At 35.1% G+C, this 27168-nt stretch overlaps 2 protein-coding genes across 3 annotated transcripts; both read left to right on the forward strand.

Moving 5' to 3' along the window:
* The first annotated feature begins 7049 nt into the window (after positions 1-7049).
* Positions 7050-9752, forward strand: LOC136807681 (exosome complex component RRP41-like). Its single transcript, XM_067064278.1, has one exon. It carries the CDS (start codon positions 8946-8948, stop codon positions 9678-9680), a length of 735 nt encoding a protein of 244 aa, XP_066920379.1. The 5' UTR covers positions 7050-8945; the 3' UTR covers positions 9681-9752.
* A 206-nt stretch (positions 9753-9958) lies between these two features.
* On the forward strand, positions 9959-26855 carry LOC136807682 (serrate RNA effector molecule homolog). Of its 2 annotated transcripts, none has more exons than XM_067064279.1 (18): positions 9959-10252; positions 10576-10632; positions 10904-11065; positions 12519-12688; positions 12870-12956; positions 13343-13392; positions 13593-13746; positions 13958-13977; positions 14790-14980; positions 15436-15581; positions 17475-17680; positions 18466-18672; positions 22300-22450; positions 22694-22802; positions 23648-23801; positions 24094-24253; positions 24684-24795; positions 26170-26855. In XM_067064279.1, the coding sequence occupies exons 1-18, from the start codon at positions 10008-10010 to the stop codon at positions 26243-26245; spliced, it is 2457 nt and encodes an 818-aa protein (XP_066920380.1). In that variant the 5' UTR covers positions 9959-10007; the 3' UTR covers positions 26246-26855. The 2 variants fall into 2 exon arrangements, with proteins under 2 accessions (XP_066920380.1, XP_066920381.1); XM_067064280.1 differs by having other exon boundaries at positions 13346-13392.
* The last annotated feature ends 313 nt before the right edge of the window (positions 26856-27168 follow it).

A 27168-nucleotide genomic window follows, 5' to 3' on the forward strand; every position in this document is an offset into this window, starting at 1 on the left:
GTGCTTGGCACAGAAGAGAGGACTCCCAGTTGAAATTAATTGCTACACCGCTGCCCTGTTGAATTTATTTATTATGGTTGTGTGTTTATTCCGCCAAGGCGGTAAATCATTCGCCCAAATTCATAGACCAATCAAAAGCGAGTTTAAAGCAAAACGGGGGAAAAATGAGCTTCCCCGCATAGTTATGAATTTTAAGTTTTGCTTTCGATTATCATTTGCGACCAGCAAAGTCTTCAAGATGATTGTGTGCATGTTGTGTAACTTGACGGTACTAAACTACAAAATTTATTTACCCAGACTGGAGGGGCCATCCATATAGTACGTACACAGTGAAGGGGGGAGAGGGGGTTTAGCAAAAGCTACATCTATTGTTTAAACAAAGTCATTTCTATTGTTCTCTGCGTACAAGGGGGAGGGGGTGTCAAATATTTGGAAAATCTTTGCGTACGTACTATATGGACAATGCTAAAGAGAAGTATACTTTGAGCTTCTCGTGGGGGGGGGTTGGAGGAGCTCTCAGGCTTGTTTTACATAATTTTAAATCAAGTTATCAAATGTTTCACATCTTGTACATTATTCAACATATTTAGTCTACTCTGTTTCAGTGCATCTCTTACATCTGTTAACCCACTTATTAAGCTCTATTGGCTGACCTTCCAGCCTCGGCTGGTTTATTGGCCCAGCTAGCTTTAGCGTACTGGGCCTTTCATTAGCATTCTGCCCGGTGTCAGTGTGTAACAATTTACTAGGCGATACGCGTTTTCATATATGGCGTTTTCAAGCACAGGCTAATTCAGATTGTGAAGGATTTGATTGGCTGTTAGAACATGATTGGGCTCTTCCAGAAAAAATTCGTTCATGGGGGGTGGAGGATGAATTGTCCAGGGGTATTGAAAAAATACCAAAAAATTGCAATGTCCAGGGGGTAAATTCCAATATCCAGGGGTAATTTTTTGTGTCCACAGGGTTGATTTGATGTTTGTCCAGGGGTATAACCCGTGTCCAGGGGGTTAAAAATCAAAATGTCCAGGGGTAATTCATGAAAAAAATAATATATCCTCCACCCCCCATGAACGGATTTTTTCTGGAAGAGCCCATTGACAGAATAAAAAACAATTGAAATCGTCTTTATTGGTTAAAAACATAAAAGGAGAAAATACAATTAACTATTAAAACTATAAGAACATAACAGATGTAGTGTGTTTTAAGAAAAACAATGTAACAAACCGTAACAAACCTTCTTCTCTTTAGGAAGATGTTCTTTTAAAAAAAAGTTGTTTTTACATTTCTTATCATGTGAACAGTTCAGTTGTTCACGTGTTAGGAAAAAAACATCTCTGTATATAAGATTTAAATATTATGAAATATATCTTATTGTTGTAAATAAGAGATAGCCGAATGGTCTAAGGCGTCTATGGCTTGTATTAGCGACTCCAGGTTCAAATCCCCTCTGCTACTCAAGTCTTGTTCAGTTCATACTTTTATTCGCTGGGCCTTCATGCCCTCTGGGCTTCTTGTTCATTTTGAAAAGAGAAAATCCAGCAAATTAAAATTTTCTGCTTTCAAAGCAGATCTTAAGAATTCAGATGCTTTTTAAGGGGATAATCACGTAAGAAAACAATTATTTTTTTGTAATAATTTCTGAGGAAGTAAATATTTTTTGAAACTTTCCACAAATGTAGTACAATTATAAAGGATTATAAAAATTGAAAAAAAATGTTATTTTCAAAGCAGTCGATCTACGGTGGTAAACACCAAAAGCAAGCTGGTAAACACATGACTTCACTGAGGATAAGAACAGGTGATAGAACACAAATACAAATAACTCCGAAAACCAGGCAACTGGTTGGATCTCTCGTTACGTTACCAAGACAATCTCGATATGCAGCACTTCCAAAAACCATCTTCGATTCGAAATTCCAAGTTTCCTTCTTCGATACTTTGATTTTTGGTTGTCGTTCTTTTACAAAGTCTGTACTGATAAGCTTCTACTATAAAAAATCAGGAGCATGAAATTCGATTCGGAAATTTGGAATTGGTATTTTCTCTCGATTTGATTTCTTCAATTCTCTTATTTCTTCTCAATGATATTCCACAACTGAAAAAATTATTCGCAATGACACAACTCTTTCTTCAAATGCAAGGAAAATGGTATTAGATTGTACGGAATTAATTCGATAGATTTTGTAAAAGTGTTAAAAATTCAAGACCTTGTGCATTTTTTTGAATAACCGAAATCAATAATTAAAATTCGTCAAAAGATGCACATTTCATTATTCATGGCAAACGTTACGAGATATGATAAGGTACAGGATGGTTTCAATTGATTTTCCCTAACAAAGATAACTATTATTCACAGCCTTTATATGTTTTTAAAGAAACATACACATTACATTCCAAATATGATATTTTTTTCTCAATCAAATCAAAGACTTTGAAAATAGATTTTCAAAATCCTTGATCAAATGGACACGTTATGGGCCATTCCGTTTGGAATGCTCGAACTTTTCCAGGGGTAATCAAGAAAAAATTATATGTTCTAAATGATTGATTTTTCATTTTTCCAGGGGTAAAAAGACTGGTTTTAGTTCGTCCAACGTCACGTTTTAAGAATAAAAATAACTTTTTTAACCAAGGGTTTTTGGCCGATATCCTGCAACACAGCACTTTCCCCAAGAATACTTTAAAAGCTAGCTTTTAAAGTATTCTTGCTTTCCCTAACCATCTCGTTAATAAATACGCTTCTTTTGAACGGTTCAGTATGCGAGTGTTAAGGAACAATAGGAAGCAGTGGGAAAATCGGGAATTTGGTTTTGAACTTGTCTTAACTCACCGTGAAATGAACAGGCCAAAATCATATCGACCTGTGCCGACCAATCGAGATTCTATTCAGCGCGCAATCAACGCAGAGAAAAGTAACCATGATGATCATCCAAGATCTTGGATAAAGTTCAAAGTTGATATTTTTATTCCCGTCGTTAAAAACACAACTTAAAAATGTCATCAATGCCTTTTAAAAAGAGTTAGTGATAGAGAATCATAGCATAAAGATCTGCCTATTATTTCGATTCCATTGAAGTAACATAACCATTAATTAAAAGTTTAGTAATTACTGTTATACATTTGGGAATCATGTAGAAGATTTATTTTGAAAGAAACTCATTTCAATTAGACTTGGAGGTTTTTGGGGGATTTGTAAATAGTAAACTGTATACTGAATCACAGACCTATACAAAACTTCAGGTAATATAAGGAGATCTACCGGGTGACCCACGAAAAAGTTCAGACGTTTCCCGACGTCTTGAGGCCGAACAAATGTCCCAAAGTGTTTGGAGTTTTGATATTTAGAAAGTAGATATTCTAGCTTAAAATTTGAGCCATCACTTTTTAAATTTGACCAACTTGTTCTCTACTGAATCGCTAAGGGCGGTTCAGTCACATTTTGGTTGGGGTTGTGGATGGCGTAATCCTGGGGAAATGACTATCTAGACAGTTAGGGTCAGGGTTGGAGCCCGAAACTAATTCGAGCACGCACTATCTAGACAGTTAAGGTCAGGGTTGGAGCTTGAATTTAACTCGAGCACGCACATAATTAAAATCGTTGACACTTCTACTTATTTGGTAGATTCTGGAGTGATTTTGGCCTGTTTTAATACATTACGTCACTATTAGAATCTTCTAAGATATACATATTATGTAGATTTTGAAATCTACATATTATGTAGTTTCTGATAATACAGAATCTACACATTTTGTAGATTCTAAAATTTACAGAACTACATATATTGTAGAATCGGGTTGTGATACTGGCCTGTCTCTACTTATGAGCTTTTAAAGTCAAAATTCACTTTTCGAAAAGTGTAAAAAACACTATTAAATTCATGCAATCAATTAGAAAGTCACTTACAAATTGACTTATTTAACGAGTTTTATGACATTAATAATTAATAAAAACACCTTTGAAAGTACATTTTTGTTTAAAACAAGACCAGTTTTTATAAAGATTGGCGCTTTCATAGATTTTTTTCAAAAACTGTATATCAAAAACGTCTAAAAATACCAAATTTTACTTTTTTACGTGTTTTTTACACTTTCCGTAAAGTGAATTTTGACTTTAAAAGCTCATAAGCAGAGAACAAGTTGGTCAAATTTAAAAAGTGATAGCTCAAATTTTAAGTTAGGATATCTACTTTCTAAATATCAAAACTCTAAGCACTTTGGGACATTTGTTCGGCCTCAAGACGTCGGGAAACGTCTGAACTTTTTTTTGAACTTTTTTTGGTATAAGGAGCATGAATCCGTTAATTGGATACCAGAGCAGCCTATCATCTACGGTGTAAGTGTGGATTATTTACGGGAAACGTCTCTGAACACTGAAGAGCCAGGTCGACGTTCCCCATGCTATAAGACCTAGTTTAGACGGTCAACTTTCTGCCTTGCCTCGTTTTTGACGAAAGATTAGAAGTTGGCAGAAAGTCGACACTGCCTAAAGCTAAAGTCAATGTGATGCCTTTTTGACGTCATGTCAATTCAATCTTTTTCAAGAAATGATTAAAAAACTTCCCATCGGATCTCGGGTCTCTCACCCAAGGTAGAAAGTTATGGCCGTCTAAACTAGGTCTAAGCTGTGTTCATTTCCATTTGTTCACGGCTACCATTTTGAATTCCCAGTGAAAAGGAAGAGAAAATGGCGGCGACAAGGATCTTGAAAAACGTGCAATCCTATTACATAGTTTTCAAGATGGTTAAAGGTAGAAGGTTAAAGTTTATAATATGTTGGATCGGGCTTGGCTTGATTAAATTTAAAAACAATCGATATCGCGGTGGTCGGATAACATAAGATAACTCTTCCATCAGTGTCTGCAATTGAACAAATAAAACAATTCACATATTTTCCTAATATTTTCCAGGGGGGGGGAGGAAGGGGTTAATTATTTTATTTCTTTGTGTTCTCCAATCAGCCTATCCAGAGATCCAATCCCCAAGATTGGTGAACAATTATTTATGTCCACTTAAGGTTTTATTCTTTGAACTTTTATTGGTTTCTTTTGTTGATTGTTGAAAATGTATGTCATATCGATGACTTGCAGGTCAAAAAAGTTAGGGTAGGGTGGTCAGTCGAAATTTCAGACTCATTTGCAAAATGTCAAACCAAGTTTAATGAAAAGCCCTTATCCTCAGAAAAAAAATCAGGGGTCACTCATCTTTAAACCTTTAGCAGTGAAAATTCTAAGCACTTTTTTGTGGCCGTTATACGGCCAAAATACTCAATTTTGAATTGAGTTTCAAAACTCAGTATTTAGAGAATTTGTATTTTGTGTACAAAACTGTCAAAAAGATGAAGATAGTGAGCAAAATCAAAATGTATTCTTTCTATGATGATTGAAAATAAATTCAATTCAATACATTTCTTTCTATTTTCACAAATGCAATGCTTAATTAATCCTTGAAAATAAACCCTTCATAAGTGGCCTTGAGGAGTTTCATTATAAATTTTGGTTACTTTCGAAAGCCAAAACTCAATTTCTAAGTCAAAAAACGGCCAGTGACCAGATTGCTTGGAATTTTGCCTGTTTAGCTTTAGTAGTTTTCCAGATATTCCATTTTGAAGTTCTATTTTTTGAAGATTTCTGTGCAAAAACCTCCCGCCATCTTGTAACCTCTTCACGGCATTGAAATCGAAAGTGTTTCACAATTTAAGCAAAAACGAAAGTTGTTGGGAAGGAAAGAGTAAACGCAAGACAGAAAGTTTGGTTGTGTTGATCAGGTATGTTTTTATTCTATCCAAACTAATGTTAAAAAAGACCAAAGAGGTCCTGACTGAGCTTTCCAGCGGTATATAACACTGTGGACACTGGCTAGATGGGAAATTGGTAAATTGCAGAACGTTTTTGCAACATTTAAGAATTTGAATTTCGTGGGAGAAAAAATAGTTGCAACTGTTGATGAACAAATGTTTCTGGAAATGGAGGAACAAATAGTTGAAGGCTGGAATTCAAAAATCACAATCGTTAATTCTAGTTCTTTCATTTTCATGTAGTTTTTTTCACTTTTTTGCTTCTTTTGCATGGGAATGTCCCAAAAAAAGTTTTTATTTCTGCCGAAATGGATTTTCTTTTGATTTAGGTTTGTTCTTCCATTTCCAGAGGCTCCTTGAAAATGGGTCCTACCACCTTTTTTGACTCATTTCAACCTTTTCCAAGCTATTTTCTTCAAAAACAAAAATAAAACAATGCAATGTCTTCTTTTTTCAAAAAAAGATATCTCTTTCATTATTTTGATAAATATACTAAATATCTTACAAATATTTTTTATCATGATAGTCTAATATCATCAAAGAATCCTCCCTCCAAATTTCAGGTCTCTAGCTACACTAGAAAAAGAGATATCCTAAATTAAAGAAGCATGACTGGAAAAATTTTCTTTTTTCTTTTTTGACACATTTTTCGAATTTTTCCGAGCTATTTTCCTAACCTTTTTTTTGACATTTTTAGTCCAATTTTCGACACTAAAATTTGAATATCATTACAACCACTTATCCTCTGGAGGCCTATGACCCCTCATTTTCTTTCTTTTTCAAAGCTCTACAAGATAGGATAGGTTTAAAATTTAAAATTTGAAAAATCTTCTGGAGTTGCTACGCCTGGGTCAACCCATGCAATGTGAGGGGAATTGGGTATATAGTCAGTTCAAGGTGCTGACGGGATGCTTACTCAAAGCATCTATAGTTGCGAGAAAAGGCTCCCAGAGCCTCCTGTAACTCAACCATAATAGATAGATAGATAAATAGACAGTTCCAGTTACTTATAGTCTACAGTGTTATAGATTTCCCAACCAGGGACGATCAAGAGTGAGGAAAAGTCCTAGATAGACCTTGTCATCTTTCCATATGCCAGTCAAAGGATTTATGACAAATTAGGATACCTCTCCTACAGCTTATACCTCCTAATTAGTAGACCGGGAGAGTACCGTGAGATCAGGTAACTTGCATCAGTGGAGGCCAACATGCATTGATCTCAAATAAATAAAATACATTAAATTAAAAAATAAAAGTTAAATAAAAATAAAAATGGTAGAGTTAAGTTAGAGTTGTGTAGTTGCTTTGTTTTCAAATTTTGCTGCTTTGATTGGTCAGTCATTTGATGGGTATGCAAGTTTCCCTCCACTGATGCAAGTTACCCAACTTCACGGTAGTATCCAAATTAGGAGATTCAGATATGCTAAATAAGAGAGCAGACACTTTGACCTAAATTGTTTCAGGTAGACCTTTTCGCCTTTCCATTCGCCATATTGAATTGTATGCAAAAATTATGGTGGCCGAATTGCCGTGGTGAGAATGCATTGAAAGAAAATATACAAAACCTACCTACCTCCATTAATTTTTGTGTGCCTTTTATTTTTGCGCAGAAGACGTGCGCTAAGAAATAAAAGGCGTGCGAAATAGGCCTTATTTTTGCGCACATGATCGCGCAAAAATTAAAGGGTGTGCAAATTAGTAATTGTTCTGAACGTTTAGAAATCTTATCTTAGGGCTGTTTTAATAAAATGGAACCTTGTTCACGATAATTATGCTTCTGGGATGTAAAATCTAGCTTGAATACGTACGCTGAAAGTGAGTAAAACTCACTTTAAATTGTCAAAAACACTCAGAAAATATCCAAGAAATTGCAAGCTGCGCGAAAATTAAAGGCGCAAAAATTAAAGGCACAAAAATTAAAGGAGCGCAAAAATTAATGGAATTTTAATGTATGCAAAAAGAAAGTATTACTATACTGTAGTGTAATCTTGTAGAAGAAAGATTAAATTAGCTTTTCTTGAAAACTAAAAATAATCATATTCACTCATCTCTTAGAACAAGCACTTCAAAAAACCATAACATTAGACATAAACTCAAGCTGAAAAATCACCAGCGAAGGTACAAAAATAATCCTTATTCGGCTGACGGAAAATTATTCTCTTGGGAATAGAACCACCAAATGATCTAATCAAAACATTGATCTGATCCCCCTGATTTACAGCAGTTTTTACTAACGTGTTGGACCTGACTTTGTATATCAAAACGGTGGTTTCGATATTTTCTTGCACGGGAAAGAATGTGTGATGTCATAATAACTTTTTCTTGTGTTTTTTTACTATAAACGCTGTTTTTACCAAAATTTCAGCAATTACAGGAGGGGCAGCGTTTGATAATCGGACGCTAAAAGGGCATAAAAAATGGCCTGGCTTATCCAGCAGTGCGCAGATCTAGGAGGGTGTCTTCTCCCGTAAATCTTTTTCTTGGGAAGTTGTTGTCCAAATTAGTTTTCAAGGATGGCTCGGTTCAAATTTTTTATCTATATATATGGCTCAAAATTTGGGTAATTTCTCAAAGTTTTTGAAAATATGAATTTCATTAAAAAGCGCCGGTTTATTTTATCTTAAATTTTTACTGCGCATTCTTTTGCTTGCAAGTGAAGTAAATGATAAAGCGCTTTGGCAGCATTAATCTTTGATATGCATTTTGGCAGGACGCTGGTGTGAATAACTGATTGGCCTTCATTTTTTGCATAAGATGGCAAATGGAAAGACGAAGAGCTTTATTTTCCCCAATATTTTCAAATAGACATTTTTCTAAAGCTGCGATACCATTTTGACTCATGATAATAATTTTTACCATGAAAACATTCCAAATAACTCCATTATAACCTAATAGTAGATCACCTTCCACCTGTTTAATTTTAATCTTGTTGTGTTTCTTAAAAAGAGTCCGCACAGCTCGTGCCTAAAAATACACATGAAATCATTAGGTTGCCAAGTTCCAGAATGTCAAAAGCCTAATGACTGTGTCTGTACTTTCTAGTTTAGTGTGTGGACACATAAAGTAAAATCAATAAATATAGAAATCAAGCCCTAAAAAAAGACAGTCAATTTAACTGTGCTATAAATTTGTAGTTGCTTAAAAATAAATGGCTGGTATTGATTTAGTTTCACCTGAAGGTTTGCGGTTGGATGGTAGAAAATGTCACGAGCTTAGGAAAATTATCTGCAAAAAAGGAATATTTGTCCAAGCAGATGGATCTGCCTCCATTGAGCAAGGTAACACAAAAGTTGTGGCAAGTGTATATGGGCCACATGAAGTTACCGTTCGATCAAAAGCTCTGCATGATTCATGTGTTATAAATTGTCAGTATAGAATGGCATCATTCAGCACAAGTGAGCGTAAACATCGAAATAAAGGGGACAGAAAATCAACGGACATTTCACTGATGCTTTCAAAGATGTTCGAAACTGCCATAATGAAAGAATTGTATCCTCGCTCACAAATCGATATTTATATACAAGTGATTCAATCTGATGGAGGAAACATAGCAGCATCAATAAACGCTGCCACCCTTGCACTCATTGATGCTGGACTTCCAATGAAGGACTTTGTTTGTGCTTGCTCATCAAGTTATGTTCGAGAAAATTTTCTAGCTGATATAAATTATCTGGAGGAGAGTTCTGGTGTATCTAGGGTTACATTAGGGATGCTTCCTAAGAGTGAAAAAGTTGTGTTTTTTCAAATGGATTCTCGTTTACATAAAGACCATTTAGAAAACTTATTAGAGACCACCAAAGCTGCTTGTTTGGATGTGTGGAGTGTCTTGAGAGAAGCTGTGAAAGAACACTCGCATAAACAAGCTATCACCCTGGTTGTTTGAAATGTGAAACTATAATGCACTTTTATTATTTGTATATAATGTGATTTGTTTCAGAAAAGATTTTTTAGATTATTTCCATGTTGTTCCTTTGTTATAACTTACAGTATATGATTTTTGTGTCCTTGGAACTTTAAAAAGTTTCTTTTATCTGATCTTAGCAAAGCCTTTAAAAATATTTCTTTTCTTGATCAAAAAAAATTTTTATTTTCAATTTAGATTTTACCCTTTTGCATTCAATAATTTTGAACAGAATTATATAATTATCTATTGACTTTGATTTGCAGTACAAACTGAAAGAAACAATACATTAATCAGCTCAACACAAAAATGGGAGACAGTGACGAAGACAGACGTGGTGGTCGACGTGATAAATTCCGAGGCGAAAGAAACGATTATGATAACAGGAGACCTGCACCCAGAGGATACAATGATAGGGGAAGAGGTGATCGAGGTGGGTGGCAAGATCGCAAGAGAGATTATTATGGAAATCGCGGCGACAATCGTGGAGACAGGAGAGACAATTTTCAGAATAGAGGAGGGAGCCCACCCTACAAGCGAAACAAAAACGATGGGTAATACTTTTATTAAGCTCAAATTTTGATTTGCTGTTTATTCACTAGCAGTTCTACTTTACAGAAAGATAACGTTTGGGTTTAATGATATTAATATGAAATGTAATATCCAAGCGTATCAATACAATGACTTTAGGCATTCGACATTCATCTACCGTGGTTAAAAATATTTCAATCAACAATTTTTTTGTGACCAACAATTGATTTGCCAACAAAATTTTTAAAAGTAAATGTCGGAAGTGTGTCAGAAAATGAATGTAAAACAAATTTTGACCATTTTTAAGCCCTAATTTGCTGTATAATCATTTTTTTCATATTTTCAGGGATGATAACCAATGGAACAGAGGAGACTCAAATGCTATGAACCCTCCAGAGAAACCGTAATATAACTTATGTTTCTTTCTTTCTGACTGCTACAGACTAGGCTAGCCAAAGATCTCAATAAATTCCAATAATGGCATTTTTTTCTAAAAAGTTTCAAAAGTTTGTTGTATCTCTTCAACCTTGTTCTTCTAAAGGAAAATTCTATTTTTGAACCTTGTAGGAAGATGATTAATATGAAAATGCATACAGGCAATTAGGAAAAGGCAATTGATTTTAAAACTTGGCAAAATCCAATCAAAAGTAAAAGTCTCATTTCTAACATCTCAGGAACACTGGGTCACCCCATTTGATGAGTTTCAAAGATTTTGTTTCCCAACAAGAGGACGACATCAATGAGGAGCAAGCTGTCCAAAGATACCAAGAGTACAAAGTGGAGTTCAAGAGAACGCAAATAAACGACTTCTTTGTCATCAAGAAAAAGGATGAATGGTTAGTATTCAAAACTCATTTTTTAACCTTTCTAATTTTTTATCATAATTACATGGTTTCAGCCCCCCCCCCGAAATCTAAAGGGCACCTACGCCAGGGGTTGGGGCCAATATTTTGCAATTCTTTGGGGTTACCTATATCGGGGGTTCCTAGCTGTTTTGATGGAGGCTCTTGTGGCTGTGTATATTTTCCAAATTGAATATTTCAAAATTTTCAATTTATTCAGTTTGTTTTACCCCAGCACCCATTTTTCCCATCCGATTCTCTTCTTTCTTTTGTTTCCCATCACAACATCTTTTGCTATATTTTTCAAATGTGATTTTTTTTATTTATAGCTGCCGTCTTTATAGCATAAAAAGAAGAAAGCTTTTCTCATGCGAGTGCGCTTCTAAAAACCTCAGGATAAGAGTAAGCAAACATGATAGCTAGTTGTGTTTTTGGCTCTGTTTAACCATTTAACTCTCACACTCATAACTGATTACAATCTTCTGGTATACAAAAGAACAAAAAGTGTCAATTCAAAAAAGTTATCGGCTGAATGGGGGTACCTAACTCAAAGCAATTTCTCAAAGGGACCTAACTCGATGGGGGCACCATGCTTCAATGGGGGCACCTGAAAAGTGGGCTGAAACCATGATAATTTTTTGGTGAGGCTAAGGCCTATGCTCTCTACTTTGACTTGTGAGGCTGGTTATTTTGAGTTTTTTGAGTGGAACTATAATTCTACTTAGTTATTGGCATTATTTTTTAAGCTGATGAAAATGAGAGAAAGAAAGGGAAATTCTTCTGTTAATTTAATTTTTGACCAGTATTGCATTCTGACTTATTTTAGCGTTATGAATGCTCCTGAAATGCTGGAGAACTCAATCCATGACCCTAAATCAATTATAAAACCTCATCAAATTCAAACAATATGCATCTATTTATATACAGATTGCATTATACTCACATAATATATATTAAAAAATATTAGTTTACCACATGTAACATTCCAAGCATAGTTTAAGCAGCTTGAGTGTTGGCCTGCTGTCTCAGGTCTATGATGGGACAGTGGGCCTGGCTTAATGACTTTCACCATACTTGACAAAAATGGCTTGGATGTGATGGATTCTGTTTTTGTTGCGGTGAGGTAATGTGTTGAAATCTAAATGATAAGTTCTTCTGAAAACATTGTAAACACTATAGTCAGGTTAAGTTTTACTTTCTACAAACAAAGAGAAAGGTGTCGTATGAAATGGATTTAAACATAGACAACAGTGTGCACAATGTTCATTTACTTTCCGATACAAATACCTGATGGATTTCAACAAAGCTTGTGGAAATTGTTTATTGATTTACAAAGGTTTTATTGGATTAGCAATCCTACATGAATAGGAAATTATCTTGATTAGTAACTATATCTTTATTAATTGCAACTTTTCTATTCTTCTTGAAACAAATAATGAAAATGTAGGTTTGAAGAGAGGTATCATCCAGTCAAAGGCCAAAAGCGTCAATCTTTCATCCGGCATGGTCACCGTAGAAGATTGCGTATCTTTCTTGATTTGTGGGAGCAGGGCTTCATTGATGAGCTGAGCCTTCAGATCACTTACAGTCCTGCTGTACTCAAACTATTGGATCGAGGTAGGCATTCCTTATGAGTTTTGGAAAATTTTGGGCCATTCTGACAGTATCATTTCATGGTTCAGATGCTAACCCTGAGAACTCTAATGTAGCTATTCCAAGACTCGACATCATATAATTTAAAAAAAAAAAGATATTGAGTTATTTCAATTAATTCATTTATTTTAACTTCTATTTCCAGTTGTCATTTTGCTCGAAGGAGGAACAGAAGAGGATCTAAAAGCTTTAGAAGAAGCTCCAAAGTCCATCACTGGTGCCAATTCACAACGTAATAAGAAAGCTTTAATAAATGCTACATACACTACATGATAATATTGTCAAGCAAACAATGTTTTTTAAATTTTCCAATATATTGTGCAGTCTAAGTAGCCCTTTATGATATCTATGAATGATACACTAGTCAAATACAATTAGTGTTCACCTAATGCAAGCAGTTAGTTTGAATACTAATCTTAACTAGCTTCTCATCTTCTGTGTACTTAAAGCAAATGTCATTTGCTAAGATCACTACACTTATTGTCTTAGGGAAAAATTGAGATTTAAAATCTATTAAAAGTCTCAAGAAAGCTGGGTTTTAAACAAATTTTGAAAATCCAAGCAATTCCGGCCCTCTTTTTAACATTTGAATTAAAAATCGAATTTTATTTTCTATAGCAGCTGCTACGAATGTTGCCAAACCTGAAGAAAAGAAAGAAGAACCCAAGGTATGGGGCTAAGTTTTGTATTACTGTGGTTGGGAATGATGCTTTTAGTTATGTTAATCATGTTTTGCTTGGGTGATACTGTCACTAAAAGTTCTTCTGCCCACTCTGTAAGTTTAAAAATATTTTTTTTCTCATAACTACCTATTATAAAAATCTTTCAAAAATAATTGATTTTTTCTGTTATTTCTTAAACTGTAAAGCCTGCAGGTGACGAGAAGCCTAAAGATTACACTTATGATGCTGATGTTACAGAAGAAGACGATGAGGGGATTGGGAAAGAGCCTTTACCCCCTGGTATGGACGAAGATGATGATGATATCAAACCCCCTGGTCTTGATGAAGAAGAAGATAAAGGTCTGATCATTTCACTCAATGCCTCTGTAGGGGTGGTAGTTAAGTTGCAATGTTAAACCTTCTCAGACGGGATTGCTAAAATCCATTTTCTGTCTCAGATGAATCAATGTTATTTGGGGGAAATTGGTTGGCAGAATTAGCTCAAGAATATTATTATATGTAAAGTGTTATCAATTTTTAAACAAATTACTTTTCTATTCTTTTGTTTTAGATAAGGAGATAAAAGAAGAGGTGAGGATTTGAATTTTCTTAACCCTCTAAGTCCACTCTTTTTACAATCATTTCATTTCTTTCTTTGCAAAAGCCACGATGCCATTTTGTTTCTTTCTTTCAAAAGGGTTTTTTATAAAAAGGCATCCGCAGCTCGATTAAAACTGGCATTTCATGGTTATGTTTAGTTTTTAGTTCTAGTAGCGTCGAAGGGCTCTCAACTGATGGGTTGAGATTGAATCCCGGGGGGGGGGGCACTCGATTTCGAAGCAACGGTATGTGCCGCGCAAAATCTGCCTTTCAAAATCGCACCCTTACAGCAATTCGAGATGGTTAAAAAGGTACCCTTTCAGTACATTTGGTAAGGATTTACCCAACCTTTATAGTGCATTATGTTTCTCAACTTTTTCCTAAATGAAACGGGTAAATATTTAATTTAAGTTATAAGCCTTGTTGTGAAAGAAATTTACGGAAATAACAGTATTATAAAATTATTTTTAACTTATCTGCAGTTCAGCAAGTGTTATCATTTAATATTGGATGAAAACTGGTTAACAATATTGTAAATTCGACCCTTACAGTGCAATACCACAGAAACACACCCTTACAGTACATTTTGGGATGCTAAAAACCTACCCTTAAGCGCGGCACATGACGTAGGCCAGATCATATGAGTGTCCCCCCCCCCCCGGGATTAAATAACGTCATTGAAGAGCTTAGCGGTCTCGTGTCTACTAAATTTTTAAAAATTATACCTTGTTGAACTTTGTTTAACTAACATATTGTCATATTCTAAAAGATTGGATGTATGTTTATTTCATTGACTGATTTAGGAACCCAAGAAAGAGGAAATTGATGAGACACCAAAGGAGTTCGTTTACGAAGGCGTTTGGCCCCGACGCCCAGTCTCAATTTTCATCAGAAACGCCCCCTCCAACATCCTTCGCTCTGACATTGTTAACGTTTGTAAACCCTACCCTGGATTCCTTCGAGTGGCAATGTCAGATGCCGCACCAGAGAGAAGGTACGTCAGCTGTTGTTTACGGATATCTTTCATGAGATTTCCCTTTGCATTTTGCTTGATGTCTTTTCTACATCACTTCTAGTTTAAAATGTGTTCTTCTGTGTTCCTTCAACCTTCTATAATGATAAGTACGTATTTCTCTTCAAAAATTAAAAACAACCATTACACTGTGTTTCACGCTTAAGGCGATCATCAGATGTGGATAAAAATTGTTTTTAATTTTTGAAGGGAAATATATTAAATTGAATTTAGCTCTACTTGTTATCGAGCACTATTTTCTTCACCGTTCTAGATGATTTGATTTGATGATAAGGACATAATGAGAATTAACTTGCGATAAAATCTGAAGAGTAAACAAAAAGTGGAGTATGCTTCTTCTAGCGTAAGCCTAAGCCTAATTAGTTTTTCTCTCGTTTTACTATCTTCTAATTTTCTTTCTTCTTCAACAATTATAGATATAGTCGTCGTGCTTGGGTTTCTTTCGGACATGACACCAATATCAAAGATGTGTGCTGGAACCTCAGTAATATTCGCGTTAGGGAACTGGAACTTAGTCCTTCCGTCAACCGTGATGTCACGAACCGCATTCGACCAATCAACGGTATGTATTTCCTTTCATCTCCTTGGGACCTAGAAATGGAGGAATTTAATTGTTAAGAGTATATGCTCGCATAATTCTGTCATTTCTTTGTACCACCAACTTGAACTGAAAGATGTGGTCTTGATGCTATTAGCTTCAGCTTTTGTATATCTCTAGTTGATGTCAGAAATCCGAAGAAAAAGGTTTTTCAAGTGTTTAGGGAATGATTATTATGAATATTATTTGAGAAAAAAGGGAAATCACCTGCATAAATTTTCAAAACTACAAATGAATTTGAAGTGCTTCGCGTTTATAGAATTTTAACTCTGAGTTTCAACATTTGACTTAAAGCCTCGGATCTTAGGATCTCGAATGGAATCTGAAAGATCAAAATGTTCCAAAGAGGCTGAGAATATAGCCTGGAATCCAACAAACTACTAAAATCGATGAAACAAAGTGGAAAGGCTGAAATCGCCGTTCTCGCCCGAACTTAATGAATTCTGAAAATACACAGGAATTTAAATATTTTTCGACAATGATTGTTAGCTGATATTTTAACAAAAAAAAACATTATAAAGTTATATGAGTTATTTTCATTTCTGAGACTGCAGCTAAACTTTATATTCAACTGGCAGATTTTAAGAGAGCACCATACTCTGGGATTCCAGATTATGCCAATGACTTTGAAACATCAAAGTGACTCATAACAATGATGAAAAACAAACTGATAACAAATTGATGAATGTTTTAATTTCTGAGCTTATGATTAAGTTTCAAGTGCTTTAGTCTGTGATTTATTTGATCGTCCACTAAACAATTTAAAAATTTTCTCTCACTAAATCTTCCTTGCACTACATGCCAATGATGAAAAACAAACTGATAACAAATTGATGAATGTTTTAATTTCTGAGCTTATGATTAAGTTTCAAGTGCTTTAGTCTGTGATTTATTTGATCGTCCACTAAACAATTTAAAAATTTTCTCTCACTAAATCTTCCTTGCACTACATGCCAATGATGAAAAACAAACTGATAACAAATTGATGAATGTTTTAATTTCTGAGGCTGAGAAAATTTCAAACTGTTTACAAAAGGTTAATGAGCGATGAGCGATCGGGTCGTGGTTATGACCTGAAGAAATTATTGGGTTCGGTAAAGAAACTATTTTTACCTCAGACCGTTTACTACTACTAGTGGGCACCTCACCAACAACCGGGATTTTCATTCCATGCACTGCTTAGAAAAAACCGTGACGTCTAGTATAGTCCACCCATTTACCTGACGGTCGCGTAAGCGTCAAACAGTCCGTAGCATGTTTTAATTTTTGAAGAAAATAAATTTTGATATATTGCCCTCTGCCAACGTGTCCTTCAAGTTGAAGCTAATGATGAAAAACAAACTGATCATAAATGATGAATGTTTTAATTTCTGAGGCGTCTATTATTTGAGAGATTGAAAATATTATCAGTTCAATTTCACCTAAATGTTGATTGTATTGAAATGAAAACAAATTGTGCTCTTTAAGGGCTACTTAGACTACACAATATATTGACGAACAATATTCGACAATATGGTTTGCGGACCGTAATGTACGAAGTAAACAACTGGTACTCTATTATAAAAAGGAATTTTTTTTCGGTAAACAATCCCCCTATATTGTTAGAATATTGCAAATCAAGCTGACAATATATTGCGGACACCTTTTCAATATATTGCCGGCACTCAGCAATATATCGACAATATATTGCCCGACAATATATTGTGTAGTGTATGTAGCCCTTTAGAGTTTCAACCATTTCTATCTACCTTACCGGCCCCTTTATTAAGGCAAATCTCAATTATTTTTCTCCCGATAAGAGCCGGTGCAAAAAGGCTGATAAGGTATATAACGGGAACCTATCCATTTTTTCTCCAGGTATTGCATGCTCACCAATGGCCATGAAGATGGATATTGGATACGCGGTCAACATGATGAAGAAACTGGACGCTAAATTGAAGTTGTACGAGAAAGAAGAAGAACTTTCTGAAGATGAAGACGAAGAAGAAGAAACAAAGGAAGAGACGAATGGACATGGTGAAAATGAAGAGGAAAAAGCAAGCGGTGACGAAGGAGTGAAAAAGGTTTGTTATTCTTTTGTATTTAGACTTTAGAGGTATGGAGTTTGGCAGAACAAGGAATATCGGAAGTTTGGTGTACAACAACCCTCAAACTTTTGGGGCAGTCTGGAGACTTCGAAAATGGTACGATTTGGCTGATATTTTCGACACTGGTTCCTTGGGTGAATGTCTGTTTATAATATTTTATTCTTTGATTCTTAAGGACATCCTTTGCACCAATACGAGGCTCAAACTGTTGGGTAGCCTGGAGAAATTTAGCACACTTGCTCTTTCTTCTAGGATGAATATCTGTTCAAAATTTTGAGTGCCTTCGGTAGTTTAGCGTAAAATTGAGGCTGAACACTTCGAGGTAGCCAGGATACGTTAAAAATGGTTTAAAATTACTGAAGTTGAGCCCAATGCATCGCACACATTCGATTATCTACGAGTATGTCCAAACTCATTGGGTCATTCCATTAAATTTCCATACAGGGAGGTGGACGAACCTTTTCAAGTCAAAAAAGATTTCTTGTGTGGGTACCGCCTGGAAAATGGAAAAATTGCAAAAAGTCCCTTGGAAAATTTCTTTTCATACCTTAAAGTGATGGTGGACGAACTAAAATCAGTCTTTTAACCTTGGAAATTTTAAAGCAATTTTTTGCCCCCTTGGAAAAATTAAAAAACACTCTTTTAGACCCCCTGGAAGGTCTGCTCAAGTCACCCCCTGGAAATGTTCATCCACCCCCCCCCCTGTATGGACATAAAATGGAATGGCCCATTGCTGGTAGGGTTTTTCTTCTTCACTTTAGGAATCTGAAGAAGGGGAAGCCTCAGAAGAGAGCAAACCAGTACCGGTGAAGAAAGAGAAAAAGGAAAAGATCAACATTCCAGATGAGAATCCTATCTTGATGAAATTACCACGCAGTGCTCACGAAGTACACACTATGCAACTCACAGATGACGACGAAGAGGATAACAAAGAAATGCCAATCTTCGTTGATGAACAACTCGCTAAGGTAATTGATTCATGATATGCACCAACCACTGGAGAGTCTTCTGAGTACTTTTAAATTTTTCCTCCCAATACGTCACTTAAACAATAGAAAAAGTGACGTATTGGGTGGAACAAACAAAAAAGTTGTATGATTTCGTGAAGTCACTGCAGTAGTGGTGCATATCATGAATAAAATATTCTGCCATGAATATCACAAATTTGCTTACCAATGTTTTGTTTTGGCATTCTTTGCAGGGGGGGGGTACATGTTCAGTGTAGTGACCCATAGCCGGTGGGGTGGTGGTTTTTCGAAGTTATTTCCATCTAGTACATGGTAGTAAAAAGGGTGGTCCCCTAAAAAGAATTCCAGAAAAAATTACTACCATGTACTAAATTGGGTGGTACCAAAGTAAACTTTAATTTTAAAGGATAGTACAATGTAGTATATTCAGCTAGATTTGATCAAACCAAATCGAAAAAGTGGCAGTTGTATATTATCGTACTGCACTGTACTGCATGTGCCATAACTAAAATCTTTCTTTCTTTCTTTCTTTGATTATTTTTCTCTTTCTTTCTTTTTGTTGACAATCGTTCAGCGTGGTCACTGACAGTAGTGTAATTTTTTACTGACAAATAAAATTATGATATTGATACAGCTCTTCGACTTTTTGTTGACATCGAGCACTCTTTACAACCGAAATAACTTACTTTGTTTCTTTTTGTTATGTTTAGAAATTTCAATTTCGAATGTTATAAATATTCGAATTTCGAATGTTTACATAAATTGGTGCCGTGTGTATTTTTGTTATTGTTTTTCATAATGGTAACCAAAGAAGTGGAGAGTATTGAGGGGCGAGACAAACCTGGACAAACTGGCTGTATTAGTTATTGCTTTTCAGTACTTTTACAAAAGGACCAGAAAGAATGGTAAATGGTACAGGTTTGGTTAGTTCCTACAGCGTATTAAAAGGGTGTTGTAAAGATTCAAAATTCTTGATATGCAAAAGTCATTTTTCTAACGGAAGCACCCGAAAAAATCCAGGTTTTGACCCCTCTCTGTTACTAAAAATAGAAACACAGAGGTCAAAATCCGGCTTTTTCGAGTGCTTCCGTTACAAAAAATATGATGTTATCTTGACTTACCCATATCAAGAATAGGTGATGGTAGCCACTAACAGGGTATTAAAAGGGTGGTACGAGGATTGAAATGGGTGGTGATAGCTACTACAGTTTACTAAAAGGGTGGTATAGGGATTTATATGGGCGGTATAGGGATTTATATGGGCGGTGATATAAACTACAAGATACTAAAGGGTGGTTTAAGGATTCAAATTGGTGGTAATAGCTACTACATGGTAGTAAAAGGGGTGGTCCCCTAAAAAAATCCCAGAAAAAACTAGTACCATGTACTAAAAAAGGGTGGTGGTCCCAGATTTTTTTTAAATTACCGGGTTATTAAAATCAGGTTATTACCCCATGGGTTACTACACTGAACATGTACCCCCCTGTTCTTTGAAAGTTATTGTTTACACCATGTGATTTGTCAACGCCAATGATGAAAAAGAAACTGAATATAAATTGATGAATGTTTTAATTTCTGAGGCTATGATAAGTTTAAGATTGTTTTCAACAAAATCTGGTAAAGTTGATGAATTATTTGATCGGCCATTAAACATTTTCAATTTTTCCTCTCCCTTGTCTTGCTCATACCACACGCCAATGATGAAAAACAAACTGAATATAAATTGATGAATGTTTTAATTTCTGAGGCTATGATAAGTTTAAGATCGTTTTCAACAAAATCTGGTAAAGTTGATGAATTATTTGATCGGCCATTAAACATTTTCAATTTTTCCTCTCCCTTGTCTTGCTCATACCACACGCCAATGATGAAAAACAAACTGAATATAAATTGATGAATGTTTTAATTTCTGAGGCTATGATAAGTTTAAGATTGTTTTCAACTAAATCTGGTAAAGTTGATGAATTATTTGATCGGCCATTAAACATTTTCAATTTTTCCTCTCCCTTGTCTTGCTCATACCACACGCCAATGATGAAAAACAAACTGAATATAAATTGATGAATGTTTTAATTTCTGAGGCTATGATAAGTTTGAGATTGTTTTCAACAAAATCTGGTAAAGTTGATGAATTATTTGATCGGCCATTAAACATTTTCAATTTTTCCTCTCCCTTGTCTTGCTCATACCACACGCCAATGATGAAAACAAAACTGAATATAAATTGATGAATGTTTTAATTTCTGAGGCTATGATAAGTTTAAGATTGTTTTCAACTAAATCTGGTAAAGTTGATGAATTATTTGATCGGCCATTAAACATTTTCAATTTTTCCTCTCCCTTGTCTTTCTCGTACCACACGCCAATGATGAAAAACAAACTGAATATAAATTGATGAATGTTTTAATTTCTGAGGCTATGATAAGTTTAAGATTGTTTTCAACTTAATCTGGTAAAGTTGATGAATTATTTGATCGGCCATTAAACATTTTCAATTTTTCCTCTCCCTTGTCTTTCTCGTACAATACGCCAATGATGAAAAACAAACTGAATATAAATTGATGTATGTTTTAATTTCTGAGGCTATGATAAGTTTAATTTTTCCTCTCCCTTGTTTTGCTCGTACCACACGCCAATGATGAAAAACAAACTGAATATAAATTGATGAATGTTTTAATTTCTGAGGCTATGATAAGTTTAAAATTGTTTTCAACAAAATCTGGTAAAGTTGATGAATTATTTGATCGGCCATTAAACATTTTCAATTTTTCCTCTCCCTTGTCTTGCTCGTACCATACGCCAATGATGAAAAACAAACTGAATATAAATTGATGAATGTTTTAATTTCTGAGGCTATGATAAGTTTAAGATCGTTTATAACAAAATCTGGTAAAGTTGATGAATTATTTGATCGGCCATTAAACATTTTCAATTTTTCCTCTCCCTAAATTTTGCTTAAACTAGACCCCAATGATGAAAAACAAACTGAATATAAATTGATGAATGTTTTGATTTCTGATCAACTTTAGTATTGTTTTCAACAAAAAGTTTGGTGAAGTTGTTGATTGATTAGGTCGTGATGTTCGTTTTACTGTTTATTTCCCTTCTTTGTGATACCAATGATAGTAAAGGGGCCAATCTTAAGGATCCGTGACAATAATTTCCGGTATGGAGTTTTCGTTAACCATTAGAGAAAAGAAAGTATTTAGAGACCTGTTTGAAAGGGGACACACGAATTAGACCCGGCGAAAGTTTTTATGGCCTAAAGACTAAAGACGTTGCAGACTAAGCTGTAAATTAAAACTATAACGGAAAGAAAATGGGTAAAGAATCGACACAGTTTTCCTTACTTTTAAACGATTTGCTGCAGATTGTCTTCCCCATAAGGAAAATTCGGTGTTGATAGTTTTCTAAATGTTTTGAAATTCACAATGAGTTTTTTCTAGTTTAGTTTTTGTTAGTCTAAAGAAGCAGTAAGAGCTGAAGTGCGAGTGCGTGTTTTACGGTTCTTAAGTTTGTTACTAATTTTCTGCTATAGACTGATTGATAGTTTTGGCGTATGTCGAGCAGATAAAAGGTCTACATGGATTAGCCTTTTATGAATTAACCTATTTCGTCCTCTTTTAGAATTTGGATCTTGTGTTATTATACCTGCGAGTTGTTCATTGCATCGATTTCTACAATGCTAACGAATATCATTATGAAGATGAGATGCCTATGCGATGCGGTATCATGCACGTCCGCGCCCAACCGCTCGAGTCCGCCAACCGCAAAGACGGTGAGTAATGTTGCCTCCTCATCCGTCTAGCATTGCACGGACTTCGAATTAACTCTCTTTTTTTGATTCTGACCTTTTTGAGATGTCGATGATGAAAAATAAACTGATTATAAATGATGAATGTTTTAATTTCTGAGACTCTGTGAGTGTAATGTCGAGGTTGCAATCACTGTCTTATGAACTTCTGGGACTGATGCAATTTAAAAATTAGCCTTGAAACATTTCACTCTATTTCTCTTACAGTGTTTGAGTATTACAAGGCGAATAAACAGAAATTGGACCAGATCGTCGTAGAAAACAAACGTATTACCACTGAAGAAGCCGAGAAACTAGGCTTGAAAACTGAAGACAAGTAAGTCAAGTCACTAGTCAAAGCGTCTCAAGAAAGCGTAATATCTTACTGCACCATTTGAACTTTCGAAAGGGTGTCATTTTTTAGTGTCGAAAATATTAGTATTTCATAAAGTTCAGCTTAAAAAATTTCTTTGCGTGTGTTAGTGTAAAACTGAAAAAAAACGAACTACGGACATCTTCCGTGTCCGTAAAGAAAAATCAAATTTACAACAAAATACTGAAGATGACGCTCTTTTAAGACCGTTAAGAAAAAAAGATCGCAAAAGATGAATAACAAGAAGCGACTGTTACTCCATCTGTTACTTAAGATTGATATTTTCTATTTCTATTTGGTTGAGTCGCAGGAGGCTTAGAGGCCCATTTTCGCAACTATAGACGCTTTCAATTAGCGCCCCGTTAGCACCTAGTTCAATTCCCCTCACATGACATGGGTTGACCCGGGCGAAGGTTCATTCACTTGCCAAGTGAACCGCTGCGAGTGGGAATCGAACCTCAGTCGCCTGTGCAGCAACCAAGGTCAATGACCACTATACCACAGCGCCATATATTTATATTTAAAATTCTAATTTAATAACCTTTGCATTTTAATTGGTAATTGCTGCGTTGGATAAAAAAGACAGTTTCAAAGAATATTTTACTTAGAATAAGTTGGTTTTCTAATCAAATATCCAACTCGGTGTTTGTCGAGTCATGGAGACTCAGCTCTACATTCCTTTATTCTGTGTAGAAGCTTTCTTCGTTTTTACACCAGTCTATAACTTATGAATAAATAATCTGACGTTGCGCCTTCTTTAGAATTACTTGCTTTCAAATAATAATCTTCTTAATTGCTGTCTTTTTCAGGGAAGTTGAAGCCTTCATCAAAGCCAACACACAAGAATTAGCGAAAGACAAATGGCTGTGTCCGTTGAGTGGTAAGAAGTTCCGTGGTCCGGAATTTGTTCGCAAACACATCATGATGAAGCACGAAGAAAGCGTAGAGAACGTCCGCAAGGAGGTGCGTATGGCATGAAAATTCACGTTTTCCCAGAACAGGGAGATAAAACCCTTCTCAGATGAGCTAAATTATTGATGCTTTTCTTTCTTTGTGCACTTATCTTTGAATGAAAGACAGACTTTGTCAGAAATGTTTTTCAAAGTGAGGTTTCAGACTACCTTGTAGCTGCTTACAGCGAATCTTCCTTCACACCCAATAACATGCATTTCCAATATTCAAGTAAGCTACTAATAACGGGTTTGGAAGGCATTACTCTTTATTCAAAAATTTATTTCTTTTACACCATTCCCAGGTCAAATACTTCAACAACTACGTTTACGACTTGCGACGTCCTTGTTTCCCTGAAGCTCGCCCTAGACCATCAGGCGGAGAACATGGCGGTTATGGCGGTCATCAACGAACGAACACTGGGCCTGCTGGTGGCGGATGGCAAAGACCACAAAATATGGGAAGTGAGTGAATTGACTACTAATTCTTTGCTCGTTAATGCATTTTTTTGTATTAATAAGAGAATGTTTTAAAAGAAGATGCATGTTCAAAATGTGCTTTAACGAAGGCTTTAGTCAAGCCCGTATTCATAAACTTGTCAAAAGTCAAGGCAGAGACATTTCCTTATTTTCAACGTTAAAGCAGTTTCCACATCATGCACGCTTTTACTTAAAACCTTTAAGTACGAGGAATGTTCCTAAGCTTACGTAGTGTTTTAAGGTCTAAAAAAGATACGAACGATTTTTCGTAAGATCTAAAGTAAAATGTTAGCTAAACGGTATTTTTGATACTGTGAAACCTTCATTGACAATTCTGATTTTGTTTGTTAACGGTTTTAAGTTCTGCACATAATTTTATATTCAACTCTTCAATATCCTCTACCTTCTCTTACAGCACCAAAGAACAACTACCAACAATCGAACTTCTCCACACCCCAAATGCAAAACGTCCAACAGGAGACGTATGGACGAGTCAACACTTACCCTCCAAAGGGCATGAATCGACGGTATGTTGTTTGTTGATCTTTTTTTGATCCATTTTCCTTCTTAGACTGACTTAGCCTTAACTCTTGCTTTAGAGGCCTATTATATTGCAATACAACTGTCAATCATTTTTAAGAAAACTGATTGGATGATTAATGTCACGTGGCTGGTCAATATTTCCCCATAGTGACCAGTTATGAAATTGACATCATTAAAATGTCAATTTTTACGATGTAAAACAATAGAATACACTTGTTAATTACTTTTATTACTTTATTTTTGCAGGGCTATAAATGGATTATTAACCTCAAAAGCCTGCCTCTCTTGCAAAATATCGACCGGCTTTTCGGTTAATAATCCACAAATACAAACTTATTCGCAAGGCATGGTTTTATGTTAAAACCACAAGCAATCTCAACTGAGAGCCTATGATGAAAAACAAACTGACTATCAATTGATGAATGTTTTAATTTCTGAGGCTATGATTAGTATATGTAATCACATGATAACGAGTGCAATTCGAATATAATTGCACGAGTGATTTTTTTGTTATTAATTTTCCGAGTCCGAAAGGACGAGGAAAATTCGAAACAAAAAAATCACGAGTGCAATTTTCGAATTGTACGAGTTATTATGTGATTACGAGCTAATCGCACAATGGCTGTCACTACTTTTTCCCAGTTAGGAAAGTAAATTACAGAAATTACAATGAGAGTTTTATATTTTTCTCTTCTCTTTGTGTCTTTCTTTTATTGTTGATTATTGATTTTCTTTCTCACAAAATAAATTTCTAATGCAATTAAAACGTTCGATCCAAAAAAAAGTAAGAAAAAACAATAAAATGAATTTTGTAAACATTGGCGCGGCATTGGAGAGTGTGATTAACAATTAATTGCTCTCTACAGGATGCAATTAACGATTAATTGCTCTCTTTGAGGGCGTGCCAAATAAGAAAAAATAACCCATCGTGCGATTAAACTTAAAATTGTTTTTAAACAAACTAGTAAAGAATATTGTCTCTTTTGTTTGAAGCCAGTAATGAAAAACAAGCTGATCATTAATGACGAATGTTTTAATTTCTGAGGCTCTAATTTTTCATTCCTGTTTCTGTTTCTAATTTGTTAATAATAACCAAGAGTGTATATTCCTCAAAGTCAAAAATTGGCCAGATATGAATCATATCATTCACGACTCTGTACCAGAGTGTATCTCACGTTTATCGCTTCGTAGTACCTCTACGGCGATGGATTTTGAAATAAGCTGTATATACAAGGTTTGTGTGCAGACAAATCATTTACCAGATGCAATACATATTTGAAAATCCTATTCTTTATCTGTTGTTTTCCCAACTACGAAGACTTTCGCGCTCTTGATTTCTCACTTTCTTTTCTCTTTAGTGGCGGTGGTTTCCGAGATCGCAAAGTTATCCGTTATCGGGATTTGGATGCACCCGAAGAATCCGATTTCTTCTAAATTCAGGGAAAAACTCCTGTTAACCTTCGTTTGTTATGGTTACCCCGCCTGTTGTAAGGCTCTATTACGATTGATACTGATGTTTATTTTACATTTTTTACTTATGTTACCATGAGATCAAGTCGATGGTTTAAATTATGAACTGGTCTTTATTTTGTTCATTGAACATGGAACATTTTATTATTATCATGGATTGGAAAACTGAAATTATGAACAAAATACCTGAACGTGCAACAAGCTTGTTTAACAGCTGAATGTTTTGGTAGCGTCTTTCAAAAAGGAAACTTGAGCTTGTTGAACTTGGTTATGTATATTCTTGTGTGACAGCAGCGATCGAAATCTTGTACCTAAATTTTCGCGGAAATTGATTTCGCGTTTTTTTGACAAATCCGCGAAATTAGATTATGCGAAACACGAATATTCTCTTGATTTAAAAAATAACCCCTAAAATTGGTCTTTTTAGGTCAAAATAGACCCTTTACAAAAAATTCTCTCAACCGTGAAATTAAATTCCGCGAAAATTTCCCTTAAGGTATCCTTTCTTTATGTTTTATACTGCTTATTTTTACTTTACTTATCGGAATATTATTAAAAGGCTAAATCAAACTTGAAATAGTGTTGACTACCTTTAATTTTCTCGATGCATCACCTAGTAATCAAAGTGCATTCTTCTTTATTCTAATGACAAATTGTTTGGAGCCAGTGTTATTTTTCCCACTTCATATCTAGAAAAATATCTTTCTATAACGATTTGGTTTTTGAATATTATATCTTAGCGTCTTTCAAAAGGGTTTTGTTCTTCATGCTTTCCTCATATTGAGCATGTAGATTGTTTTACGATTTCATTTGCATCTTCATTGAGTTCTATGCAAAAAAATAATATAGCGGCTTTGCAATTGGATACACGTTGGCTTTCGAATATA

Source organism: Clytia hemisphaerica, unplaced genomic scaffold (genome assembly GCF_902728285.1).
Source record: "Clytia hemisphaerica strain Z4C2 unplaced genomic scaffold, Clytia hemisphaerica genome assembly, whole genome shotgun sequence".
In the NCBI taxonomy this organism is placed as follows: domain Eukaryota; kingdom Metazoa; phylum Cnidaria; class Hydrozoa; order Leptothecata; family Clytiidae; genus Clytia; species Clytia hemisphaerica.